Source organism: Ovis canadensis, chromosome 22 (genome assembly GCF_042477335.2).
Source record: "Ovis canadensis isolate MfBH-ARS-UI-01 breed Bighorn chromosome 22, ARS-UI_OviCan_v2, whole genome shotgun sequence".
NCBI lineage: Eukaryota > Metazoa > Chordata > Mammalia > Artiodactyla > Bovidae > Ovis > Ovis canadensis.
In genome coordinates, this window is record NC_091266.1 from 58,139,646 (window position 1) to 58,165,250 (window position 25,605).

General features: G+C 47.5%; 2 protein-coding genes across 3 annotated transcripts; both read left to right on the top strand.

Annotated features, from left to right (window-relative positions):
• The first annotated feature begins 617 nt into the window (after nucleotides 1-617).
• HMX2 (H6 family homeobox 2) lies at nucleotides 618-8,840 on the top strand. Its single transcript, XM_069566720.1, has 3 exons — nucleotides 618-729; nucleotides 6,717-6,985; nucleotides 7,929-8,840. The coding sequence occupies exons 2-3, from the start codon at nucleotides 6,718-6,720 to the stop codon at nucleotides 8,483-8,485; spliced, it is 825 nt and encodes a 274-aa protein (XP_069422821.1). The 5' UTR covers nucleotides 618-729; nucleotide 6,717; the 3' UTR covers nucleotides 8,486-8,840.
• Nucleotides 8,841-12,735: 3,895 nt separating this feature from the next.
• Nucleotides 12,736-24,996, top strand: BUB3 (BUB3 mitotic checkpoint protein). 2 transcript variants are annotated; one of them, XM_069567254.1, is made up of 8 exons: nucleotides 12,736-13,002; nucleotides 13,532-13,726; nucleotides 15,086-15,155; nucleotides 17,108-17,259; nucleotides 19,782-19,940; nucleotides 21,664-21,841; nucleotides 22,214-22,430; nucleotides 23,419-24,996. In XM_069567254.1, exons 2-8 carry the CDS (start codon nucleotides 13,532-13,534, stop codon nucleotides 23,432-23,434), a joined length of 987 nt encoding a protein of 328 aa, XP_069423355.1. In that variant the 5' UTR covers nucleotides 12,736-13,002; the 3' UTR covers nucleotides 23,435-24,996. The 2 variants fall into 2 exon arrangements, with proteins under 2 accessions (XP_069423355.1, XP_069423356.1); XM_069567255.1 differs by having other exon boundaries at nucleotides 24,669-24,996.
• Nucleotides 24,997-25,605: the final 609 nt, after the last annotated feature.

Consider the following 25,605-nt stretch of genomic DNA (forward strand, 5'->3'; position numbering starts at 1 on the left):
CCATCCAAACAGACTCACACGAAAACAACATACAGGATACATTCACACTCGTAGGTGATTTAAAACACTCACCCCGCCACACACACACACTTTAGTTAGAGCTCCTGACAGACCGCATATATAGGGGTTCCCAGGGTGCAAACTGTATATGCGTTTAGCATCACATCTGCTTTGTGATCATACAGCATCACAACAGCAAACACAGTCAGGTACACGTTTTTCTGGGTGCCGGGGCAGCTGGGAAGAACCTTGGGGAGAGGATTGGGTAGGGAGCGAGGTGGCACTGCAACCTCTGCTGCACGAAGCCTGAAATCTTCCAAGCAGAGATGCCTCCTGTTCCCTCCTCACCAGCCACCTGGGACAAACTGTGGACGCCGCCAACATCCCACTGCAGACCCCCCCCCCATATGCTTATAGGCCAGGACCTCACTCGGAGCCGGGGGTCCCCCTGTGCCGGGCTCTGAGAACCAGCGAGCATCTCCGAGCCGTGGGAGAGCAGTGAGCAAGCTCTCGAGCTGTTTCTGTTGGCAACACAGATGTATTTCTTTTATTTGGTAGTAAATAGAGCAGGTGTGTGTACATCAAATAAAAGCAAGACAGATATAAACTGCCCCCTCGCCACTGGACGCTTATTCTGAACCAGGACGTCCTTTGGCAGGTCCTGGCACGCCAGAACCCCAGAGCGCGCGCTGGAGGGTAGAGCGGGGAGAAAGAGGAGGAGGCACGCAGGTCGGTGGGATTTGCTTTCTCTTCCGCAAGCGCACGCTGGGGCAGCCTGGGCCCGGGCGATGGGAGTGGGGGTCAGAGCAGCGGTGGTCCAGAGGACTGAGCAACTTGCGACCCTCGGGGGCTCTGGCGAGAGCTGGCGTCGTTGGGCTGCCTGGGCCTGGGCCAAGCGTTCCTGCTTCTACTGCGCGGGGTACCTGAACTTCCCTGGAGAGGCCCTGCGGGGGCTGGAGACTTATCTGAAAACCTTCCTACCCGCCTCCAGGGCCCCATGTCGCCCCACCCCTGGCGCTTGTCCACGCCCCGGGCCCTGAGACCCATCCCGGAGGTTTTTTCCTCTTAGCGAGCCAAGCGTGGACCGCCAAGTGGCTAGGAAAAGACCCCGCTAGTGGGTCACGGCGACGGAGTCGGAGTGTAAAAGCCGTGAGCTCCATGGAAACCCTCACTTGGGGGTCCAAAGCACAGCTGGGGAAGCCCCTGGGATGTCGCCCTCCAGGCACTTGCACCTGGCTGGGCAGAGGCACTTCTCCGCCCCTCCTCCGGGCTTCCCGCCCACTCTGCTCGCCCACCCCCGCCCAGCCTGCTGGCCGGTCTCTGCCTTTTGGGTGCGAGCGATCCGTTCGCCGGGCCGCGCGCATCTCGCAGTGTGCACGGCCTTGTGTGCACGTGCGCCTGTCTGGGTGCGCGGGGCGAATGGTGACCTTTGGCCTGCAAACATTTGGGAGGGTGCTGTGGGCGGATGGCGGAAGAGAGAAGAGGGCAGCAAGGATAACCGGGAGTGCTGTACTCTGGAGTCCCACCTGGTGCCTCCGACCCGGATACTGAGATCTGGGATGCGCCTGTTCCCGAGCTTGGCGCCTCTTGCGGAAGTACCCTGGAGGCTTATGGGGGTGGGGGTGGGGGTGGGGGTGGGGGTGGGGGTGGGGGTGGGGGTGGGGGTGGGGGTGGGGGTGGGGGTGGGGAGCTCCAGCTTCTAGGGAATCCGGTCTCAGACAGCAGCGCAGCGGGTGTCCATTTTTCCTCTTGGGATCTTTCCCCACCCTTCTGCCTCCAGGATCCCGTTGCACTTCCACCGTGTGTCCGGGCAGTTTCGGAGACCAGCGACAAGAGATTGTTGGAGGCAGCAGGCCTCCTCGGACAGTTTCCAGGAGATGCCCACTTGTTGTACTCGCCCAGCTCCCTTCCCTGACTGCTGCTCCAGGCGATGCCTCTTCGCAGCGAAAACTAACCCCCCTCCCCCAATCTCTGTCGCCGGATTCCTAAGGGATCCCTTCCGGTTGCAGTGGACCGAGAGGAAAAAGAGTTGGGGGAGATGTGAGAGCGAAGAGAGCAAGAACGCGCCGAGAGCGCGCTGCTCCCTTCTTTTAGTCTGGAGCTGCGGGGTGGAGTCACCTGGTGTGCCTCACCGGAGCGCTAAAGTCTTAAAGAAAAAGAAAGAATCCCCTTCTCTCGTGAGCTTCGCCGCCCTCGCCCCCCTTGGTGATGGAGTGCACGCATCAGATTTTCATCAAAGTTCTATTAAGTGAAACATAGGTTGCAGGGCACCCTTTGATTGAAACAGTTTAAATTTTAATTGTGTTTTTAATTTGACATATAGTTGCAGAAAGGAATGACACTGCGTCGCCAAGGGGCGGTCGATTTTCTTAATTTCTCCCAGAGGAATTGATGAGTCTATCAGGCCACTAGATTGGAAACCCATTAAAGCTCTCTGGTTAGGCTGTTAATTGGAACTTGATGGATGTGGGGAGGGGGGTGTTGGGACTCGGCTATGCTGATCCAATCTTCATGACTTTCTGTTTTCCAATAAATTACACAATTCATTTTCCAGCCGCAGATTACATAAATTGTACACCTCTGGGGCTCTCTTTTTCAAATAGGGAGCCCTTTTCCCCAAAAGCCTATTGCAAGATGTCATTTGCACCGAAGAACGAACAGCAGAGGCCCTTGAATGAAAATCGAAACATAATCAACGTTTATACTTAGAAAATTTATTGAGATCATTTTCTCTGGTATTTCCTTATTTTAAAGTTTCGACGCGCCATATATCATAATCCACTCGAGCAAAGGAGGGGGGCAGACTGTGTTTAATATTTATCGAAGCTTGATTCCAAGATCAAACTTGTTTATGACTTCATCTGTCATTTCAGAGGGAGCCTTCTTCCACTATTACCCGGCTCAGCCAGCCTATTTCCCGACTGCCGCAGAGCAGAGAGGATCAATTTTTATTAGGCTCCTCGGCAAGTTTGCTCTGGGCCGCTTTAATATTGAGCAGCGGCATAATCTCGAGACCTAAACTTTAAGCGTCCTTTCAGTCTCGGAAAGTTTATCATTCTTTGAAACTCGGTTATGCCTAATTCCCAGGAAAAGCGGGAGGGGAGCGGGGAGCGATCCCAAGGAAGACGAGGGGCCTGACTCCCGAGGTAGCGGCTGTTAATCTGGTTGAACTAAGGAGGGGGCGGAGCTACCCCAAGAGTAGGAGGGTGGGGCGGGAGGTGGGACCCAGTTGAAGGATTGCCACGCTCGAGGGCAGAGAGACAGGGTATCTGTGGGTGGTGGTTCCTGACGCTGAAGGCTCTTGGCAGTGTGGTTTGCAACTGCGTTCAGCCCAAGAGAGGGCGTCTGGGCCTCTGCCTTCGCCATGAAATCTCGGGGACCCACCCCCCCCAAAAAAATGCCCCCAAGGGAGGGCGGGGAGATTCTGTCCTGGCCCTCTGGCCCCTGCAGTGGAACTGCTGTCCGTAACCGAGAGGCAGCGGGAGACCCCGCCCGTGACCAGCTGAAAGGAGAGGAGGCGTGGAGGACCCGTTTGCCCGATCTCCCCCAACAGCCTCTCCGCTGCAACCTCCCCGCCTTCGGCCTGCGCCACCACCACCATCATTTCCCGGGCCCGGGGCAGTGTGTCTGTGGCGCTGCAGCGCACGTTTGCGGACCGAATGCGTGCCACGGCGGAATCGTTTATGCAGAAGCGAGCCTGAGGTTTGCGGTGTTCGCGTCCGAAGAGGTGCCTGGGCAGGAGCGCGCGTCTGTGTAGACCAAACCGTCGAAACGATCGCAAGGAGCGTAGCGAGCAGACGGAGAACCGGGCAGGAAGGCTCCTTTTGACTTCCCTCCCAAACTAGCCCACGGAAGCGGGTGGTGGCAGCGGCTGGGGGTCCCGAGCCTGCACGGTTTCCTAAGAGTCCTCAAACCAGGCTGCATGGCTCCTCGCCACCGCCCCCCGCCCCCGAACCTCGCCGGGTCTGGGAGCTGTTTCTCCGGGGCTTATCCCCGAGGCCCCGCCGCTGCCACACCTGGCCACTGCCTTGGCAGAGGCCAACTCCACCCAAACACCTGTCCGGGCGGGCTTGAGATAGCCGGGGTCCTCACAGTCTACCCCGCAGCCACTCCCAAGCTCAGCATCAATGCTTGCCCCGCCCCTCGCCCCTTCTCCAGGGCCTCGTACAGGCCGTGGGACAACCTCGGGCTTCCATCTTGCTTCCTCTACTTGGGTTGGTCACTTTTTTTTTTTCCTCCTGGGCCTCAGTTTCCCCGCCTGTATATTGGGCTAAGGATCGGCACCACGGGTTTGCTCTGAGGATTCAAGTGAAGACTGATTAGATGCACTCAGGATAGTCCAAGTTGCCGGCGTCGAGTATTTGCTAGCTCAGAAGGGTTCAGTGAAAGCCCTCCTCCTACCCCAAAGGGTGTTTCTTCCCCAGGCTCCGCTCGCCGCGTCGGCCTGTTTCCCTCGGGGTGGGCGCAGCCCGGCCGGGAGACCCGCGCGGAGAGGTCGCAGGTGGGTGAGAGTCGGCTGTTGGTTTCCAGGATGCTCCCTTCTACCCCGCAACTGTGCGGAGGCGCGCGGGCCGGGCTGTGACGTGGCCGAGCTCGCGCCGCGGCCGCGCAGAGGAGGACGCGCAAATTGTATTTCAGCACCGGGTCCTTCCGGGTTAATGAGCTGACACCATGATTAAAGCTGACCATTTGTAATGTGTCTCGACCCCGCCGCCGAGCCCTGAAGAGGTTAATGCGGTGACGGAGGCCGGCACCTGCCCCTCGCCGGCCTCCCTCCCGGGCCGTGGCGCACAGCCTCCGGCCCCCGCCCCCTCGCCTGCCCCTGCCCCCGCCGCGCCGCCGACTCCTAATCAATTAGCCCATTAACGAGCCCTTGGAGGAGTTAAGTAGGGAGAGGTTCTGCCACGGGTAGGGCTGCAGTCGGTAACTCACCGCGGCTAATGATATTATAAGCGCTTTACTCAATAACCCGGGCGCGGCGCGGGCGAGGAGGGAACTGCACCGTCATGGGGGCAGCGTCTGGACATTTGTGGGAACTGATTCAGTCTCCTCTCTCCCTTGGCTGCGTTGGGGGGGTGCACCATAGGGTCAGGGCTCCTGGGATCATTTGGCCGAGCCGTACTGGAGGCTGCAGACCCGGGGCTGAGGTCGTCTGAGCGCCTTGGAGTCTTGCCTCACCTTGGGTTCCTCCAGGCTTGTGTAGACAGCTATGCTCCCGAAACATTTTGCCTGCGTCGCGTGGGTTTCGCATCTGGTACCAGTTGATCTGGGAATGAAAAGAGCAGGAGTCAGGGCTTTGAGAGGGCCGTGCAAACACCTTAGGGAATTATGGTTAACTGAGCACCTACCGTAAGCTGTGCTCAGAATCAAGCACTTTGACCTCATTTAGCTTCTTTGAGGCAATCGTTACTTTCCCCTAATTTTAAAAATGAGAAAACCAAGGCTCAGAAAGTTTAAGAATCCTGTTCAAGGTCACCTTCCCATTTGAATACCCTTTCCCTAATCCTAAAACCATGGTCCTCACCTCCTTCTCCCCTTTCCTGGAGCAAATCGCTTCTATTTTTGCAGCAATTCCCTGACCTCCAATATTTAGGTAAAAATGAGTCAGGGAAGACAAGGCCGAGATTTGGTCTGTTTACAGAGGTTTACAGAGTACCTTTCATTCCTACCTAGGCCATTCTCAAAACAGGTGAAGGGAAGGGGATATTAATGGGTGCGTATCACCTTTGAGAACAGTGAGGCTCTGATTAGGACTTAGCTTGTCGAAGTTCACCTAGCGTGTAAATGATAGTGCTGGGACTTGAACCTGGATCTCCTGAAACAAGATCTAGGGCCTCCGCTGCCCCGGCCCCCCCACCCCCGGCCCCGCCTCACAACGATCATGCAGTCCTGCAGGGCCTGTGACAAGGTTGGGGGCTGTGGGGAGGAAGGGCCAAAGATGTCTGATCCTAGGCCTCCTAGTTAAGCTGCTACGAAGAGCATCAGTTCCCATGGGCACGCTCCTAAATCCCATGACCCCCAACCTCCGCCGCGGGGCGCAGAGGCCTGCCAGCTCTACCTGGCTGCCCAGGAGAGAAGGGATGAGAGGTTGGGGAGGGTCATGGCGCATGTGAGCCCTTTGAGGGTGTGAGGACCTGTCGCCTAAAGGAGGCGTGGGGCCACTCCAGTTCTGAGCCCCCAGCTGCCCCTGTCTCTCAACAGGGCCGGGGTCTGAGCCATCAGAGATGCCACAGAGGCTAAGAACCTAGCTGTCATCCATCCTGCTTTTGGTCCAGGCTGGTTGGACACAGCAGCTGCCCGCTGGGCTCTTCGCGAGCTGGGGAGAGAACAGGGGCTGTGAGAGCCCGGCCTGTGCTTTTTGAAAATTTCCGGGGCCGCTCGGCGGCGCTGCGATTGGCCGCGACCGAGTAACCTCTATGCAAATGAGGCCGCGCCACCTCCGCGCAGCCGGGGACCCGGCGAGCTGGCGGGCAAGGAAGGGGCATTCGCGCCGGGGCTGGGCGGGCGCACCTGAAGCCGGGCGGGCAGGGACCCCAGCGCAGCTGTCGGGTGCCCGCATTTCCCCCGCGCGGAGGGGACGCCTCGCCAGCTTCGCCGCCCCCTCCCCCCAACTCCCCTCCCCGCCCCTCCCCCCCCGCCTGCCTGCTTGCACCACCTTCCACCCAGATCATTTCTAAAGGGAGTTCTTGGTTTCCTCCGATTTCTTATGAACCCAGGATGGGCAGCAAGGAAGATGCGGGCAAGGGGTGTCCGGCGGCCGGCGGCGTCTCCAGCTTCACCATTCAGTCCATCCTGGGCGGGGGCCCCTCGGAGGCGCCAAGGGAGCCGGCCGGCTGGCCGGCCAGGAAGCGCAGCCTGTCCGTGTCCTCGGAGGAGGAGGAGCCGGACGACGGCTGGAAGGCACCCGCCTGCTTCTGCCCAGACCCGCACGGCCCCAAGGAGCCCGGCTCCAAGCACCACCCCCCCATCCCCTTTCCTTGCCTGGGTAAGGATCGCAAGCCGCCGGGTCGGCCTAGAGCAAGCTCTAGGGGAGGGAAACTGTGCCGGGGCTCTCGCGTCGGGCCCCCCGCCCCCGGCCAGAGCCACGGCCGCGCGGGGTCCGGGGCCGAGGGTGGGGTTGGGGGGAGAGGCGTGCTCCGCGCTGACTCCTCCGCCCCGCGGGCGCTGGGGAAGAAACCGGGAACACAGATGCCGCGCGGCGCGGTTTGGGGAAGGTTGGGTTGAAGGGAGTGTGTTTGCGGGTTTGGCACAGGGCCGGCCGCTCTCGAGGCTCTGCAATACCCCCTTTGCACATCGGATACTTTCTGCACACGAGGTCTGGAAGTCGGATCTGAGCGGTCCGTCCGTCCGTCTCTACGGCAATCTCTTTCTGCTTCCTTTTCTTCTCTCCCTTCCCCTCTCTTCGACCTTTGCCTCTCTCTCTCCCCTCCTCCTCCTCAGGATGATTAGCACTCCAAGATGATTGACAATGGTGCCTTTCAGAGATGGTTCCTCTTTACAACATTTGACCAAGGGGAGCCTCGTGTCAGCCCTTAGCTTGATTTCTGAACAAACGGCCTGTGAAACGATGCCACCCTATAAAGCTCAGGGAACTCTTCCAGCTCAGTTACTACAAGGCAAAATCATCTTTCAAAAAGATGCTAATGTTCCCCCTCCAGACCTCCTCCCCCTGTTGCCACACGTCCTTTCAGGAAGCTGGGAGCGCAGAGACCCCAGGCTCCAAGTAGTTGGGTCCCTCTCCTGTTGCTTTTCAAAAGCAGGGTGCCGCTTTTTGGGTTTCAGCGAGAGGTAGAGAAGAGTAGGGGCTGAGATCCAGGAACATGGGAACCACGGCTGCAGGCGCCAGCCAAGCCCCTGGTCCTGGCAGGAGCTGGGGGTCCATGAGGCTCCCCAATTCCATGGCTCTCTTATCTGTTTTCACTCCCCAGGTACTCCCAAGGGCAGCGGAGGCGCGGGGCCGGCGAGCTCGGAGCGCAAGCCTTTCCTTTCTTCTTCGCACCCGGACTTTAAGGAAGAGAAAGACAGGCTCTTGCCCGCGGGCTCGCCGTCGCCGGGGCCCGAGCGGCCGCGGGACAGCGGCGGCGCCGAGCGGCAGGCGGGCGCGGCCAAGAAGAAGACGCGCACGGTCTTCTCGCGCAGCCAGGTGTACCAGCTCGAATCCACCTTCGACATGAAGCGCTACCTGAGCAGTTCGGAGCGCGCCTGCCTCGCCTCCAGCCTGCAGCTCACCGAGACCCAGGTCAAGACTTGGTTCCAGAACCGCCGCAACAAGTGGAAGCGGCAGCTCTCCGCCGAGCTGGAGGCCGCCAACATGGCGCACGCGTCGGCGCAGACTCTGGTGGGCATGCCGCTGGTGTTCCGGGACAGCTCGCTGCTGCGCGTGCCAGTGCCGCGCTCGCTCGCCTTCCCCGCGCCGCTCTACTACCCGGGCAGCAACCTCTCCGCCTTACCTCTCTACAACCTCTACAACAAGCTCGACTACTGAGAGCGGCCCGCCGGCCCCGCGCCGCGCCCTCCCGCCCGCTCCCAGCTTGGCTGGCGCGGGCTGCCCCCGCCCCCCAACTCCGGAGCAGGCGGCGCGTTTCCAGAAATATTACGAAATACACCATGTGTATTCATTATCTCTTATTTATGGCTTCTGCCCTACTTTGGTTTGATTGTTTCTGGTATTTATCGGCATCCCTCCAGCCAGATCATTTGCTCTCTACCCGCCTCCAACCCCCAAACAAACCAATACGTTTTGAAAATCATTTAGGAGGGGACGTTCTAGGGTGGTGGTCGGACAGGGAGTTTCGGTCAGATCGACACTGGACGGTAGGACAAAAAAAAAAAAATAAAAATTAAAACACCAAACCAGATACATTCCTCTCCCCGTAAATATATGTACACGCACACACGGCCTTGGGGGCTTTGAACAATGATCTCAACGCCTCTTTTCATTTCCCTTGTCCCGAGGATGGATAGGGGCGAAAGGGGGATAGATTTCAGATCTGTAAATATTTTTAAAAAGAAAAAATAAACATTTTAAACATCGTTGCTAACTTTGGTGCAATTGATTGGCTGGCGTGCTAATGCGCAGGTTTTTGTCGCTTTTCCACGGAACTGGTTGCAGGCGTGCGTCAGAGGAGGTCTGGATCTCCCCACCTGGAAGGTGGGGCGGAGGTCAGAAGTTAAAGGTCGGGCGCAGCCGAGATGGCACGTGGGCTGGAGGTGCACCCCATTCCACTAGCGGGTGCCCTAGTCTCCGCGCGGGCGGAGACAGCCTGGCCGGAATCCAACCCCCGGGGCGCTGAGAGGGATAGATGCGGGACTGCAGTTGCCAAAGCAGTTGCCTTGTGGAACGAGCTTCTTTCCAGCCCTGGGAGCGGCTTGGGGTTGGCGGCAGCACAGGGCCGTGCGACGTGGTCCATTCAGTGACAGAAGCCTCCCCTCCGAGGGCACAGGGCAGGTGGGGCGGCCCTGCCTGGATCTGGTGTCGAGCCCGGTTTGCTCGTCCCCCAGCCTGGCGCGACAAGACTTACAGCCGCTCACAGTTCCCAAGCCGGTGGCAGGGTTGCGCGTCTGGCGCGGCGCAGGAACAGGGCACAGAGAGGCGGCCCTTCGGCCAAGGAGGGATGAGGCCCGAGACCCGGCAAAGAAAGCTCGGGAGGAGAAGGCTCCTCCCCACAGTTTTTGTTGTTGCTGTTGTTCGTGGTTTTGCATGGAGCGTGGCTAAGTGGCCCGGTGTCGGGCAGGCACGTGGCAGCTGGCACTGAATGGAACCTTGATGCGCTGTCTGCGCGCCCACGGATTTCGGCGCCCCAACACCTGCTGCCGCACCCTGGCTTGGGAAGGCGCGGCATCAAGAGAACAGAGGCGCACGAGTGTTATGCAAATCGCTGGCTTGCAGTGTTAGACCGCAGCCACCTGTTCCTCGTAAAACGTCGGGGGAAAAAAAAAAAAAAAAGCCTGAGCTTTGAGGAGGCTGACCATTCAGTGTCACGTGAGTCGAGCTCCCGGGTTCTCCGGCCCCAGCTACTCCTTAGCCGCTGCTAAGGTGCGGGGAGTCGCAGCGCAGAGGCCGGATCTCATCCTCCAGAAAGAAAATCTCGACTTGATGGACCGGTCTTTTGGAGTCAACAGACATGGAAATTATCTGCATTTTGTGAAAGTATGCAGGATATCTGTAATCCGTCTATGTGACACACAGTATCATGTCTAAAATACCTGATGTCTTATTCATATTTGAGGTTTCTATTTTTTTCTTCTCACGTTAAATTCCATGAAATTTACAATTTCAAGATGACACCTGAAGGATGCTACCCAAGAACCCATGTGCCAAAGTTCTTAGGTCAATTGCATTTATTTAATTCCAGCTGAGTTCAATATTTACTGAGCCCTGGTAAACAGCGCTGGGAACTATGCTAGATATCGCCAGTCAGAGAGAGAAAACTAACACTGCATCTTTCTTCTGATATTTTTGGTACACATATTTCAATGATGTTCTCTCCTTCCAGATAACCCGCTTTAAATTTTTCTTTTCTTCTCAAGTTGCTCTTTGAATATTCTGTGCAGATTTAACCAAATTGCCTTCAAGGAACTATTTGTAAAGAAATATTTCATCCATATCATTTTGGTCGTCACTTTGATAGGTTGTTTTTTTTAAAAGAGATGATGGTTTTACCAGTATTAGATCACTATATCTTTCTTGGGCTTACTTCTTTTATAGGAAGTGGTTTTGTGTAGACAGTTAACAGCAAAGTGGTTTTTGCCCTTAGGATTTTAGGGATGATCCTTTTCGTTTGTCATATAGTGGATACATCACTTTTATACTAATCCAGAAATTAGGAGTCAAAGGTGATCCAACAGTGTGATTAGTTTCTAGGAATACCTCTTTCTTATAGGTAACTAAGTACACACACACACACACACACACAGAAACACACACAGCTTTGCATTTGGATTTAAGATGTTGTTCAAGACTCCATTGTGGCCAGATTTCCGATCTCAAGACTATCAATTCATTTGAATAATCAGCAAAATCATCAGCCTCCTTTCAGGCTCTAAACTGGATTTAAAAGATTGACGTTTCTTAAAACTCAAATCGAGTCCGGCTGCAACTGCCTGTCCAGAGGGACCTGAATCATACACACACTGGATAATGAAATACACTTAGATTTTATTAGTGGATAATTCATGCTCAGAATCTTGAACACTAGTAGAATTAAATAAACAACTGGGAGAGGGAACCAAATAAAATTATTTGGAGATAAAATTATTTAGCCAAAATTAGAATGGAGGTAAGGCACTGCACTTTAAAATTCTTAACCTAGCTATTAAGTTGTTGAAAGAGGAGAGAGAGAAAACCAAGTATGAGGACTGGTGAGGATGCTGGGAAAGATTGAGGCAGGAGGAGAAGGGGACGTCAGAGGATAATATGGTTGGATGGCATCACCAACTCAATGAACATGAGTTTGAGCAAGCTCCTGGAGTTGGTGATGGACAGGGAAGCCTGGTGGGCTGCAGTTTATGGGGCTGCAAAGAGTCGGACACGACTGAGCGACTGAATTGAGAGAGGGGAAGAATCTGTGTTTTGGCAAGAATACCATCAGTACACTGGGCAGAAGAGTGGTGGTTGTATGTTTACTGTATCACGATTCACAAAAAGAAGTGCACTTGAGTCAGTGTATATGAACGCATAAGGACCAACAACACCTTTTCTCTATTGAGTTGCCTTAGAAATTAAACACTTTAACCTCAACAATTTTCTCCCACTTCATACAATTGTATAATAAAGTAAGGTTTTTTCCCCCACAATACAAAAGGCAGTGAAAAAGATGGTATAGCACAGATTAAATTGAAACATTTCAGCATGCTTTTGATATTCAATAGTAACTGAGTCACAGCATTCTAGTTATTAAATATTGCTTTTCTTTCATGGAGACCAAAGCATTTCTCATTACAGAAGCAACCTTCTTGATTCTCCTATTTCTGGAGGATTCCAGAAACAGAAAATAGAGCAGAGCCTGTAAGTCTAGAGTGTTGTTGGGGTGTGAGAGAGTGGAATAGAGAGAAGCTTGTGGTTGTCATTTTAAGGTCTTACTTGGACATATGTCTGTAAGAGGCTTTTGAGCTTTAACACACGTAAGAGTAATTATCTGTTTCCCAGTCTGTCCAACCTTCTGGAAAAACAGTTCCTCCAGAGTAAGAACTGATCTGATCAATGCTTTTCCTCACTCTTCTCACTAGGCCTGGCACGAACTGGGTGCTCAATAAATGTTTGCAGAAAGATGGAATGAAGAGATAAAGCAGAGTATAAATAAGGATGAGTTTCTCTGAAGTCAGAAGATCTTCGACAATGGGAAATGTGACCACCTGCTTCATAGGTGGAAAGTCCAGGAAAATGAGAAAAAAGTGGGGCAAAACATGCGTCAGAGCAAAAATTTTCTTCTCCACTTTTGGTTAACTTCACCGGATATGTACGTCCAGTGGAAGGGAGACTAATTCAGTCCTATAAAAGTACTGACCAAAATGGAGTTCTTGTGTCCGAGACATGGTGAGGGCTCCAAGAGTCAAAAGCAAAGAGCATCTTTCCCACCTACTATTGAGAGGACAGGACAAGCGTTGGCCACAAGGACTACATTTCCCAGTATGCCCCACACGAACAGGCGAGGGCGTGAGCTCCGCCTTGGCGCGATGCTCTTTGGGAGTTGTAGTTTTCACGCGTCCAGCACTGGCGGGCCGCCTCAGCCTCGTGGCGGAAAGCAGTCACGTGATCGGAAAGGCTGCCGTTTGCCTTTGTGCCGGAACAGGTTGACTGGGTTGCCCGAGCCCGGGGCCTTGGGATGGACCAATCGGCTGCCTTAGAAGGAGACGTTGGCGTTTGAAATCAGCCAATGAGAGGCTTTGGCTGGAGTTTTGTCTCCGCCTACTTCGCTCGACGCGCGAGAGCGGCGAGGGAAGCTAGGCGGCGGCGAGTGGCGGCGGGCGCGGTGGCTGAATTGCTTCCGAAGGGAGCCCGAGGTAGCGGGGCGAGGTGGCCGGGCGCAGGCACGGGCTTTCCGGGGATGTCCCCGGGGTTCCCGAGCCGGCGGAGCAGTCCGCTGGGAACCGGGTTCACTTCCACGGCTTTTCCTTTTTATTTTAGGAGCACGCGGGGTGGGAGTGGGGAGAGGCTGGCGTGCAGAAGCCCGCGGCGGGGGAGGGTGTGGACCCGGCGGGCCAGGCTGGAGTTAGGGGTGTGGCGGTGCGGTCCCAGCCGGTAGGGAAGCTCAGGAGGGGCGGCGGGGAGGGGGGGTCGATGAGGCCCGACCGGCGAGGGCGCGGCGGCCCTGCGCAGGCGCAGATGGCACGTTGCCGGCCTTCCCCTCTGTCCCGGTCCCCCAGAGACACCCCCACCCCACCTACTCTGCAGCCCTTCTGCGAGTCAAGCCGCCCGACCCCGGCCCCTTGGGGGACCCGCCCCACCCCCGTACTGCCCGGCCCTTTCTGCTAGTCGAGCCTCGCGACCCCGGCCTCTTGGGGAGACTCTCACCAGGCCCTTGTTCCCCAGATGACCGGTTCTAACGAGTTCAAGCTGAACCAACCCCCCGAGGACGGCATCTCCTCGGTGAAGTTCAGCCCCAACACATCGCAGTTCCTGCTGGTCTCCTCTTGGGACACGTCCGTGCGCCTCTACGATGTGCCGGCCAACTCCATGCGTCTCAAGTACCAGCACACCGGCGCCGTCCTGGACTGCGCCTTCTACGTAGGTGTTCTCCGTGTCAGCTCCTGCACCCTTTTGAGTTTTATGGTGTCCCTCGTGATCAGTGTCCCTTTTGCAGTGTTGGGCGAAGGCTCTTGTCTGTAGGGTTATTTGGACTGCGCCCCTCTCTTTCCCCTCCCCTCCCACCCCCACCCCCACCCCCACCCCCACCCTTAACCTTGAGGTTCCGGTGCTGCTTTGTGCTGCGTTTTGGCCCTGGGGACTTGACAGACGTCAGGAACTGGGTCTCCCCTTAAGCTTTTGATGGAGTTAACACTGTGAATTTTTCTGGACAGAATGTACGTGAAACTCACAGCAAGACTGTAAAATTTGGCCATCTTATTAAAAGGTTTGTTTGCTAGTAAATGGGATTACATACTGGCTCTCAGCCAGTGTGGTGAACAGTTCTTCCTTAATTTGCGTGCATAGTAGTTTGGGTGACTACTTAGTTTGCTCAGTTTTTTTGCACTGTTTTATGTTTATTTACAATGAGTGAGCCCAGGGTACTTCATTCTGAACATAAACTGAGGAGTTGGCTGGTAGAGGAATTTTTCAACGCTTTTTTTTTTCATTTAAAAATTATTAAACCTAAAAGAGTCAACTTTATAAGTAATCGAAGGATGCTGTTTAAAACCACAGATACTGTTTACTCCTAATAAACTCATTGCAATATAAGAAATTATAAGTAATGCTGAGCAGGATGTGGCAAGGCAAGTGGCTCTTTATATGGATGGGAAAGTAGATGGAGAGGATGTTTCTAGAATGGAATTTGCCAGGAAGAAGCACGAATCTTATAAATGTCCGTACCCTAATTTCCCTTAATCTTGCTCCTAGAAAACACTACTAAAAATGCTTATTATGTAGTTTTTTATTGAAATAAAAATGTGAGAAAAATTGTTTGACAGTAAGGACATAAGAAAATTGGAAGTTCACTTATAGTATGGATTATTATGAAATCGCTACTGATAATATTTCTGTGGATTGATTAATGACATGGGCTATATTCCTGAAACTAAAAAGTGTCCAGAGTTTGATTTCACACTTTATTTTTAAATTATATCTGTTTTTATAAGAAGTTTAGAAGAGACATGGTTAACTGTTGGCAGTAGTTATCTCTAGGTGATTGGGCTACAGGAAACATTTTCCTTGTTAGTATTTTCCAAATTCCATAACCTGTTACACATGCGTGCTCAGTCATGTCCACCTCTTTGCTACTCATGGACTACCAGCTCTCCAGACTTCTCTGTCCATAGAATTTTCCAGGCAAGAATACTGGAGTGGGTTGCCATTTCCTACTCCAAGGTTAAACATTTTTTTTAAAGCTCTGTAAGTTTTGAATGACTTGAAACTTTTATTTTGTAGGATCCAACACATGCCTGGAGTGGGGGATTAGACCATCAATTGAAAATGCATGATTTGAACACCGATCAAGGTAACAGAGCCTCATTTTTACCAGTTTATTGTTTTCTTAGCTAGTGCTTACTCACAAATCTTTATTTAAGAAGAGTAGTTCCTGAATTGCTTAGTTCCTGAGTTGCTTAGATAAAAGTAAAAATGGCTTGAATTTAGGACTTTTTTGCTTAAATGATAACCATTAAGTTAGAATCACAAAATATAATGTATGTATTTTAACAGTGTAACTCATTGTGATCTCCATCCACAGTGTTTACATGAAGTGGCACTTAAGTATTTGACCTTTACCCTGCCCTCAGAAGGGAACTGGATCTTGCAGTGTTCTGCCTTGCAGTAGAATTTTTCCAGGATAATGTTGATGTTTCAGAGTTCCCTTTTCAGAAACTACTACTATAGTTCAGACTGAAGGAAGACAGGGTTTTAAAAATCTAACATTATAAAATAGTCAGTCCTGTCTGGGTACCATAGTAACCCAGCTTGTATAATTGCTTAGCATAGAACATTATTCAGTTACATTTATTGAATGAAGGACAGGGTTACACCTTTTCTTTTAGTTAATTTCTAAGCGATGAAATGAATTACCCACATTTTTATCATGACTTGGAAGTAGAATAGAGATTGGAATGGAACTCAAATACACAGAGCTCTCTAGTAAAGGTTTTTGTTTATGTTGTATATGCATGTGTTAGACATAGATGTACTTGAAGAACATAGCAAGGCACAGAGATAGGACTTAATGAGGATGAGTTGGACAGTGAGAGAATGGATGGAGGATGGGCGCTATATTTTATCCAGAAAGAAAAGAAGGATCCAATCAGAAGAGGCTTTTATGTGAAAGCTGTTTTGTCATGTAACTCACAGCTGCAGATGTTTGGTTTTGTTTGTTAGCAGTTTTTTCTAATTAGGAAGTTAGCTTGCAGGTTTAGGTTCTATTTGTTTGAAAACTCAAGAAAACACCAAAAAGCAAACAAAGATTTTTAATGCTGGGGACCATAATTAAAGGAATTAGCTGCTTATTCTTAGGAGATCTTTGCTGAATTTTATGAGATACTTTCTTGTTTAAATGGAGTGTTTTTAAACAGGTGGTTTTCCTCTTTGAGGATCAGAACCACATACTCTTTGTATTTGTTGTTACCTTAGCATGTGGTATAGATTCTGGCACATAGTAGACAGTAGATGTTAGTTGAATGAATGAATGAGATAATGTGAAAAGTTGAAATTGAAAGGGAAGAAATTGTGTATTAGAAATTTGATGAGCTTCCCTGGTGGTCTAGTGGCTAAGACTCCATGCTCCTAATGCAGGGGGCCTGGGTTCAATCCCTGGTCAGGAAACTAGATCTCACATCCACAACTAAGAGTTTGAATGCCGCAACTAAGACCTAGCATAGCCAGATAAATAATAAAGAAGGAAAGAAATATAACCACCATGAAAACCAGGTGGTTATTAATCCTGAGCCTCCCTGCCTTCCTCATCCCCAGCTTTCAGATAATCCTGTTACCACTTAAATTCGTTTCTTTGAAACATCAGCTTAATGTGATAAGTTTTATCCAGATCCCTTGGACCAGAGTTCTCCACTCAAGTGTTCATTCAACAGGTATATCTTGAACACTTAGCATGTATCAGAACATGCACTAGATACAGTCAGAACTATAGAGTTGAAACAAGGTTCCTGATTTGAAAGAATCTAGAATCAACTGACGAAAATAATGGATACACCATCATTTTAATGTAGTCTGAAACTCAAGGTAGCTTTTCATATTATTGTGCCAGTGAATCAAGCTATGCACTGTAAGATGGACAGAGGTGAATGAATGACTTTGTAGTCCTGGAGTTTTTCTGTGTATAGATACTTCTGTTGAGTGGGTGGAAGTGGATTCATTACAGTAGAATGAATGTTTCCTTTTGTTGTTCACCTGAGAAATCTTTAGTAAAGCCAGCTGTTGGTTGTTGGTTTATTTTTATTCCTACAGAAAATCTTGTTGGAACCCATGATGCCCCTATCAGATGTGTTGAATACTGTCCCGAAGTGAATGTGATGGTTACTGGAAGCTGGGATCAGACCGTTAAATTGTGGGATCCCAGAACCCCTTGTAATGCTGGGACCTTCTCTCAGCCTGAAAAGGTAGGCTTTTTATGTTCATGATAGGAATTATGGTTCTTGGGGTGATTTGACTTGATAGATGATGAAGATAATGTTGAATTTAGAGGTTAAGAGTTGATGGGTCTATTTTACAAACCCAACTAAATATGTAAAGGAAAACTAATCATACTTTGGTCAGCTTTTTCCTGTCAGTTGTCACATTTGTACTGGATAGCACGAGTGATAAACCCACTTCCATGTATTGTAATGCTTTAGATCCTAGGGCTGAGAAGCAACTTTTCAGAGAAGTCATTAGCAAAGACTGAAATTGAGTTTGACTTCCCCAAGCAGGAAGTGGGATGGAGCATCACTCATTTTCACTATGGCCTGAGCTTTCTCTTTAGTTGACTGTGAGGGGGTGAAATGGGTTATCATTTAAAGTTTAGTAAAAAAGATGTCCTTTATTCCCTGGCTTTTATAATTTATTTATTTTTAATACTGACAGAGGTAGTTGAAGGAAGCTTCTTAAAACTGAAATGTTGTGTATTATTCTAACCTTTTGATCTGTACAATGAAAGTGTAATTGAGCATTCTTGCTGTATCCTCATCAGACTTTATCAGGTGGTAGTTAATTTTAAAGATTGATTGTTTTAGCAGTTTAAAGGTATCCTTCACTTGAGTCTATTTCCTCAGTGTAAATATACTATTCAGTTCCTGTTAGCTGTCATTATATACTGTAGTGCATCCAAAGAGCCATTATTTTTGTCACATCACAGTCGAATCTACTCCTGGCAAGACCTTTGTTCAGAATAAAATAATTGCATTGTTTCTAGTTTTGATTTATGGTTGTATGTAACATGTTAAGAGCTGTGATAAATTGCTGACAGAATATCATATAATGGACAGCCACACTGAATCAAGCTGCTTATTGGTTCAGCAAGGTTCATTATGTCACTTTTTTTAATACGGTCTTTGATAAATGTATATACCTAGTCAGTAGCATGACAGTGTTTTTACTTGATTTACGATCAGTGGGGATAGAAAGCACTGTTAGAAGCTTGTGTGTCACCTGGATAGTAAGGATTTAAGATAAAATTCCCATTCTGATTGTACTGTTACAAATTGATCTTTTTCTGGATTCTTTGTTTTTTTGAATTCGGTGTTTCATGTGTCTTAGCTAATTTCTGTTTTTCTGCAAATGTTTTTTGAATAAACAACAGTAAATCTTACTATATCTCACTGAAATACACTTGTATTAAATCTACTGTTTTGAGTCTTTTAAATTCTGTGTTTTTCCCTTGGTCAAATTAGTTGTTGAATTTTAAGGCTAGATTGTAGAAATTATCAGGTTATTATGTTATTAGGCCCAGTCCCCGAACCTCTGCCCCTCGAACCTCTGCCCCTCGCCCTCCCTGGGAGGCGGCGGTGGGCGGGATGCTTACGTTGTTAATACGTTAGTGATAACTAACCGTAAGCTTTAATTACTGAATGTTAAAGAGATGTCTTAGCATGTAATGAGGCCTCTTCATTTTTTATAGTGATTTTTCAAGTTTTAAAGTATTAGATTAAATTAGTTGCTTATTAATTGAAAGTAATGATCAGAACACAGTTATATACCTGAAGTCTAGGTTTTTAAAAAAAATGATTTAACATGATCAGGAAAGTACATTTTATTACTATTTTCATGAATTTGCTATCTCTGTTTGGTCTCCAGATAATGTATTTGAAAGTAAGTCAGCTTAAAGGCAGGAAATTTTGTGATTTATTATAAGGGGATAATTTGTGAAAGTTGTTTTACTATTGAAGAAAAGGAATGTTGAGGGGGAAAAAAACCCAATTGTTTTTAGGGGATAAATGCTTTTAAAATTTTCCGTAAACATAACTCTGTCTTGAGTGTTTAGTGTGACATCAGAGTGTAAAAATTTGCTTTGTCATATGCCAGACCACTGACCTTGTCTTTTAATTTTGAGTTTGTATGCCACCAAAAGCAAGTAAGCAGGTAATTAATGTTAACTCTCTCACTCTTCCTGGAAAGGCTTATTTATTAAGTGTGACAGGTGGGAAAATCAAAGAGTTGCAACGTGAAATCTCTGTCTAAAAGGTGGTCATAGAAAAATAACTTTGAAAATGATTGTCTTATGAAAAGCCAGAAGCCCATTGAAAGGTATCTTGAGCTGTTTTTATGGTTTTATTATCTATTGTCTCCTTTTTGAGTATCTTTACACTTTTATATTGTGACTAAGTGAAACAAGAGGGCTATAAAATTATTTAATAATTTAGTTTGTTTTAGTAAGAAAGAGAATCGTTTTCAGAGATACTTTCGGAGAGTTAATTAGAATGTGCATTATTACGATACGTGGTTAAGTATTAAGAATATCTTGGGTGTATTATTTTGTGCCAGTTACTTGGTTTGTGTAACTGAAGTATTTAAAATTTTGGTGCCTGTGTTTGAGAACCTATCAGCTAACTTTTTTTTAATGGTTTTATGATCCGTGGACTTTATTTTGGAGCAAAATGCCATTTGCAGGCATGCATTTTTAGCAAGTTTTGGTCTTTTTTGAAAGGTGTATACCCTGTCGGTGTCGGGAGACCGGCTGATCGTGGGCACCGCAGGCCGCAGAGTGCTGGTGTGGGACTTGCGGAACATGGGCTACGTGCAGCAGCGCCGCGAGTCCAGCCTCAAGTACCAGACGCGCTGCATCCGAGCATTCCCCAACAAGCAGGTACTGACCTTGCCTCCGCCGCCTGCTGTGGGAATTTGAAAATAGTAGAATCCTTTATAATAATGATTTGGTCACTGCATTTTACGCATTGCTTGCTTTCTTTCTCTCTTTTTTTTGGAGTGGTGATTGGAATTTCTGTTAGGTGTGTTTTCAGTAGCCTTTTGTTAAAAGCTAGTGTGTTAGCTAATTTTAGAGAAGGCTTTGATGTTCACAGAGGGTAAGTAATCTTCCAGTGGTTTTCTGATTCCTTGGTGCTCCTCCTCCAGGAAGCTTGACAGGTATACAGTAATCAAAGAGAGTTTTGCAGGTATTTTAATTTACAAACCAGCGAATTCAAGTTTAAATCTGAAAATTTAGAGTTACGAAATTTGTTGTTTTCTTTTTTTCCCTTTTTTTTTCCTTCTTGTTTCCCCCTTTTGTACCCTAATACTAATAGAGGTTTTTAGCTAGTCTGAGAGCAGAACCTACATTTTTTTTTTTTTTAAAGGAATGCCTCCAAGGTTAGAGGGGAACTGTGCCTCATATAGTGACTAACTCTTGATGAGCAGTGTGGGTCACCTTCCATCATCATTACTAGATGAGGTGACACTTTACTAATGCTCCCTTGCCCCCAGTCCTGACAGTTTGAAGGGAAGTTGGTGGTGGGGTCATTTGCTCTGGGAATTTTATAAGAGGAAAGTCATTAAAAACAGCAGATATCGTTGGAATCTTATGGCTGTCCTTTAGTGGTTGTGGAGCTCAAAAGAATTAGGTCTGTTACTCTGTTCTCTTAGCTCTTTATTTCAAAAGGCTAGTACCTCAAATGGTGATCACAGTTTGTCTCAGGATATTGTAAGTTTCCATTGGAATTGAAGTTATGAAAAACCTTAAATGCACGGTCCAAATATGCTTGCATTTATGAATATTATGATGTTTTATATCCAAAATTTTCTGTGGGAGTGTATCTGTAGTTTATAATGGAAGCTTTTTAACTAAGAGTAACATTTTACTAATTCTTTTTTCATTACCAGTGTTAATAGTTTTTTAGAAATAAATCTTTTTCATATCTTGAAAAATTAAAGAAGTAAAATACAGATTTCATACTATCTTCCTCTCTTATCTTCGCTGACATACTGTTTCACAGCAAGGTGTGGAGAGGTTTGAAATTATAGAGCACTTTTGAACCTTGCTGAAAATCTGTGTTGTTTGGGTATAAACTTGACTTGCTGTAGTTAAAAGCAAGAGGCAGGATGACAGATGGAAGGCTGGTTTTCCAGTTGGTCTGGATTATTGATACACCCTCAGTGAAGAAGATACAGTTCTTCTTAGAGCTGTTAGAAGTGAGGAGGCATCAAGCCAAGAAAAATATATTCCAAGTGATGGAATGAATTTGAGTCCCCTTCTGGACAGGACAACAAATAAATTATATTGAAATAATTTAAAAATTCCTATGAGGTTTGACAGAATACCTAGACGTTTTTGATTGCAGTGTGCAGAGTACTGGTAAAGAAAGTAAGTGACGGTGGCCTTTTTTGTTTGCTTTTTAATATAACAGGTATAAGTGTTTTAAACTTTTGGAGTGATCTTAACTAAGTCCTGCTTAAACATTTGCTTAAAATATAGCCGTATTCTCTTTTCATTTTAAAAATAATCACCTTTCTTTAGTGTGGGTTGAATTTGGGAGTATATGCCTTGTTTTGGTATCTGGATTCACTAGTTTTGTCTTCTGATCTCCTCTTGTCAGGGTTATGTATTAAGTTCTATTGAAGGTCGAGTGGCAGTTGAGTACTTGGACCCAAGCCCCGAGGTGCAGAAGAAGAAGTATGCCTTCAAGTGTCACAGACTGAAAGAAAACAATATTGAGCAGATTTACCCAGTCAATGCCATTTCCTTTCACAACATCCACAATACTTTTGCCACAGGTAGAGTATGGCATGTTCACTTCTTTCTGCTTGTTAATACACTTTTGCTGTTAATGGAATGCTGCATATTTGTATTTGGGCAGGTGTGGGGTTTTTTTTGGTCATTCTGTGTTGCATGTGGGATCCTAGTTCCTTGACCAAGGATTGAACCTGCGATCCCTGCATTGGAAGTGTGGCATATTAACCACTGGACCACCTGGGCAGTGGGCAGAGTTCTTAAAAATTGTGCTTGGTTTTTTATGATATTTAAAGGGGAAAAAAATCTAGTATCATACTCCCTGGGGAAAATGCAACTTCTGTGATCTTAAAAATTGTCAAGATAATGGCTATTTTTGTATCTGCTTTCAAGAACTATTTTGAAATCACTTGCAGGTGGTTCTGATGGGTTTGTAAATATTTGGGATCCATTTAACAAAAAGCGACTGTGCCAGTTCCATCGGTACCCCACCAGCATCGCCTCACTCGCCTTCAGTAATGATGGGACCACGCTTGCAATAGCATCATCGTATATGTATGAAATGGATGACACGGAACATCCCGAAGATGGTATCTTCATTCGCCAAGTGACAGATGCAGAAACAAAACCCAAGTGAGTATGCTTCACCTGTATTTGAGCCTTTTCTTGCATTCAACCCAGGCTTTATTAATTTTTCTAAATTCATGAATAGCATTGTTGATGCCTGCTCGATATTACAGCTGACTCCAGGGCTGGAGTTGATTTTATCTTGTTCTCCCAAGCTTTCAATATCCGTAGGTTGATAGACGGCTGACGGATAAAATTGTGCCTAGTTGTTTTGTAGAGAAGAATGTCAAGCTCTCATTCTTCTTGAATAGGCACTATTATTTGAATCTCTGGAGTTATTACTAGCTCATTGCTTCAAAATTAAGTTGAGGAATTCAAGAATAATTTATTTTAGCAAATTCTATTTAAGATATTTAAGAATTTGAACTGCCAAAAACCTTTCCTCTCCACAGAGGTTGTTTCTGTAATATTTACACAGAATGAAATGACCTTCAGGTCTTACTGGAAATTCAGAGTAATATGGGCTTGCCTGGAATACTAGATTTCCTTAGTTTTGAAATTTCTGGAGATGTCTTTGGCTCTTGGGTGTAACTGTTGACAGGGAAGAACCGTTTACATTTTCTTGGTACGTAGGGCAGAGCTTTTTACTTAGTTACCTGTACCAGACTCGAGGGAAACCTGGTACCTGGACACTTGTTTGACCATAAAATACCAGCCCCCAAGTATCTTCGTCCCGCTCCTTGTCCCTCTCTCCTCAGGCCCTGGAAGGAAGTCCTCAGTAAATGTTTATGGAATAACTGTTTCCAGGATTCCTGTACTCTTCTGAATTAGAATGGCATAGAGGGCCCTTGCTAAGTTGCTTGAGTCCCTGAGAGGGCAGAGTGTGAAATGTTCGTACCCTGTGTGCCTTCACAGGTGGACCTTTAGAAAAGGCGTAGCATGTGAAGCCTGTTGGATAAAGGGCTGGGTTTGCATTTGATCTCTCACTTTTGTGTCTCTTGTCCTGGCCGGCCATTTTGATCTCATGCTGTTCTTTTTTCTTTTGAACTTGTAGGTCACCATGTACTTGACAAGATTTCATTTACTTAAGTGCCATGTTGATGATAATAAAACAATTCGTACTCCCCAATGGTGGATATATTACTATTAACAAAGAAGCCAGGGAACATTTTTTACTTTTAATATTATAAGAACCTGAAAATATTGGAAAAGAGGTTTTTTTTAAATTGTTTGTTTTTTTTTTTAAACACTTTCTTTAGCGCATGAGATGGTTTGATGGTTTTTCTGCATTTAAAGGTATTTGGGCAAACAGAAGGGGAGGGCAGCAACAGCACTTCTGAGAGTCAGTTTTGACCTTGATTTTTGTTTCCACTGCGGAAATAAATGTTTGTAAATAAATGTAGGTAATAAAGCCCCCTTTGCGTTCTTTCTGGGCCTTAAATGGTAGAGAAGAAGGCTCTTGAGCCATTTGTTTCTCTTGCTGGTTATAGTTGCTAATTCTAAAGCTGCTTCAGACTGCCTCATGAGGAGGTTAATCTACAATTAAACAATATTTCCTCTCGGCCGTCCATTATTTTCTGAAGCAGATGGGTCATCATTTCCTGGGCTGTGAAACAAAGCGAGGTTAAGGTTAGACTCTGGGGAATCAGCTCGTTTTCAATCTTATTAGGGTGCAGGAGGAAAACTAATAAGAAAACCTCCTAACATCATTTTGTGACTGTAAACAATTATTTATTAGCAAACAATTGATCCCAGAAGGGCAAATTGTTTGAGTCAGTAATGAGCTGAGAAAAGACAGAGCATATCTGTGTATTTGGAAAAATAATTGTAACGTAATTGCAGTACATTTAGACAGGCATCTATTTGGACCTGTTTCTATCTCTAAATGAATTTTTGGAAACATTAATGAGGTTTACATATTTCTCTGACATTTATATAGTTCTCATGTCCATTTCAGTTGCCCAGCCGCTGGTGATTAAGGTTAAAAAGAAAAAAATTATAGTGAGAATGAGATTCATTTCAATGTAATGCCCTGAAGCAGAACATGAACTTAGCTTGGCCTATTCTAGGTAGTTCCAAATAGTATTTTTGTTGTCACACTTTTTGTTTTTTTATTTATATTATTTGCAAATGTATGTATCTGAATGGTACTTGGATCCTTTACTGAAATTTGTTTTATCCATGATGTATTTTAAAAATTTTCTTTTGCTACAGAGAGAGGTCTTATTTTTATTTGTAAGTATTTTAGTGAAAACTTAGTGTACATCTGAACCCATCTTTTGAAATGTATTTTCTTCATTGCAGGTCCACCTAACCATCTCGTGAAAGTGGTTTCTCTATGGAAAGCTTTGTTTTGCTTCCTACCAATACATGATTGTCCCTTAAGGGATGCGTTTTAGTCATTGTGGACACATTATTTAGTATGTGAATTTCTCTGTCCTCTTGTTGGTGTGCCCTTTCCTCCTGACTGTAGGATGAGGAGTCTTTGTGTCCTTGTGCAGTAGTCTGAAGAATTGTTTTTCCCTCAGCAAGCCCAGTTGCTGTGTATGAGCAGCTTGAGCTCTTTCTGTAAAATAACCTAAACCTGTTATTTCCATGCTGTCTAATAAATCAGAGATTCAAAACCCTTAAATGTTGGATGTTTTTAAATGTTGGTAATTAATGTAATTTACTTCGTAAAAGCCTTCTGTAAAGCAAACCTCCCTTCATCAGGGGTCCTGGTGGGGATGACATTGTACCTTTCGGTCCACACTGCCTTGTTTAATTATGTCTATTCGGATGTACTTTGGGGATTCAGTCTTGAATAAAGTGATCTGTTGGAGTTCTGCCATTTCCCTTGTGCCCTCTTGCTGGATCAGCAGGGCCCTCGAGCCAGCTGTGCGGCTTCACGGGACGGGCACAGCCTGCAGGCAGCTGCCAGGCTCCTTCTGGCCCGACTCTCTCCAGGAGTGCCAGGGCCGCCAGGGCCCTGCAGCTCCCAGCCCCAGTGCTGATGCCGTCAGTGGGCGCACTCGCAGCCAAACGACAGACCCGTCTGTACTTATCCATCAAATGCTAAATCAAAGGGAAGCCCTTGGGATGGTGAATAATGTAATAGCCGGAGACTAACTGATGGTATTGGTTCTTTAGTGTGATTATGTGCTTTTTAAAATCATAACCACTTGGTTGGGGACAGAGCATAAATTTAAAACATGGTTTAACTGAAAGAGAATTAATACAGTTTTATAAAAGGTGACTAAGT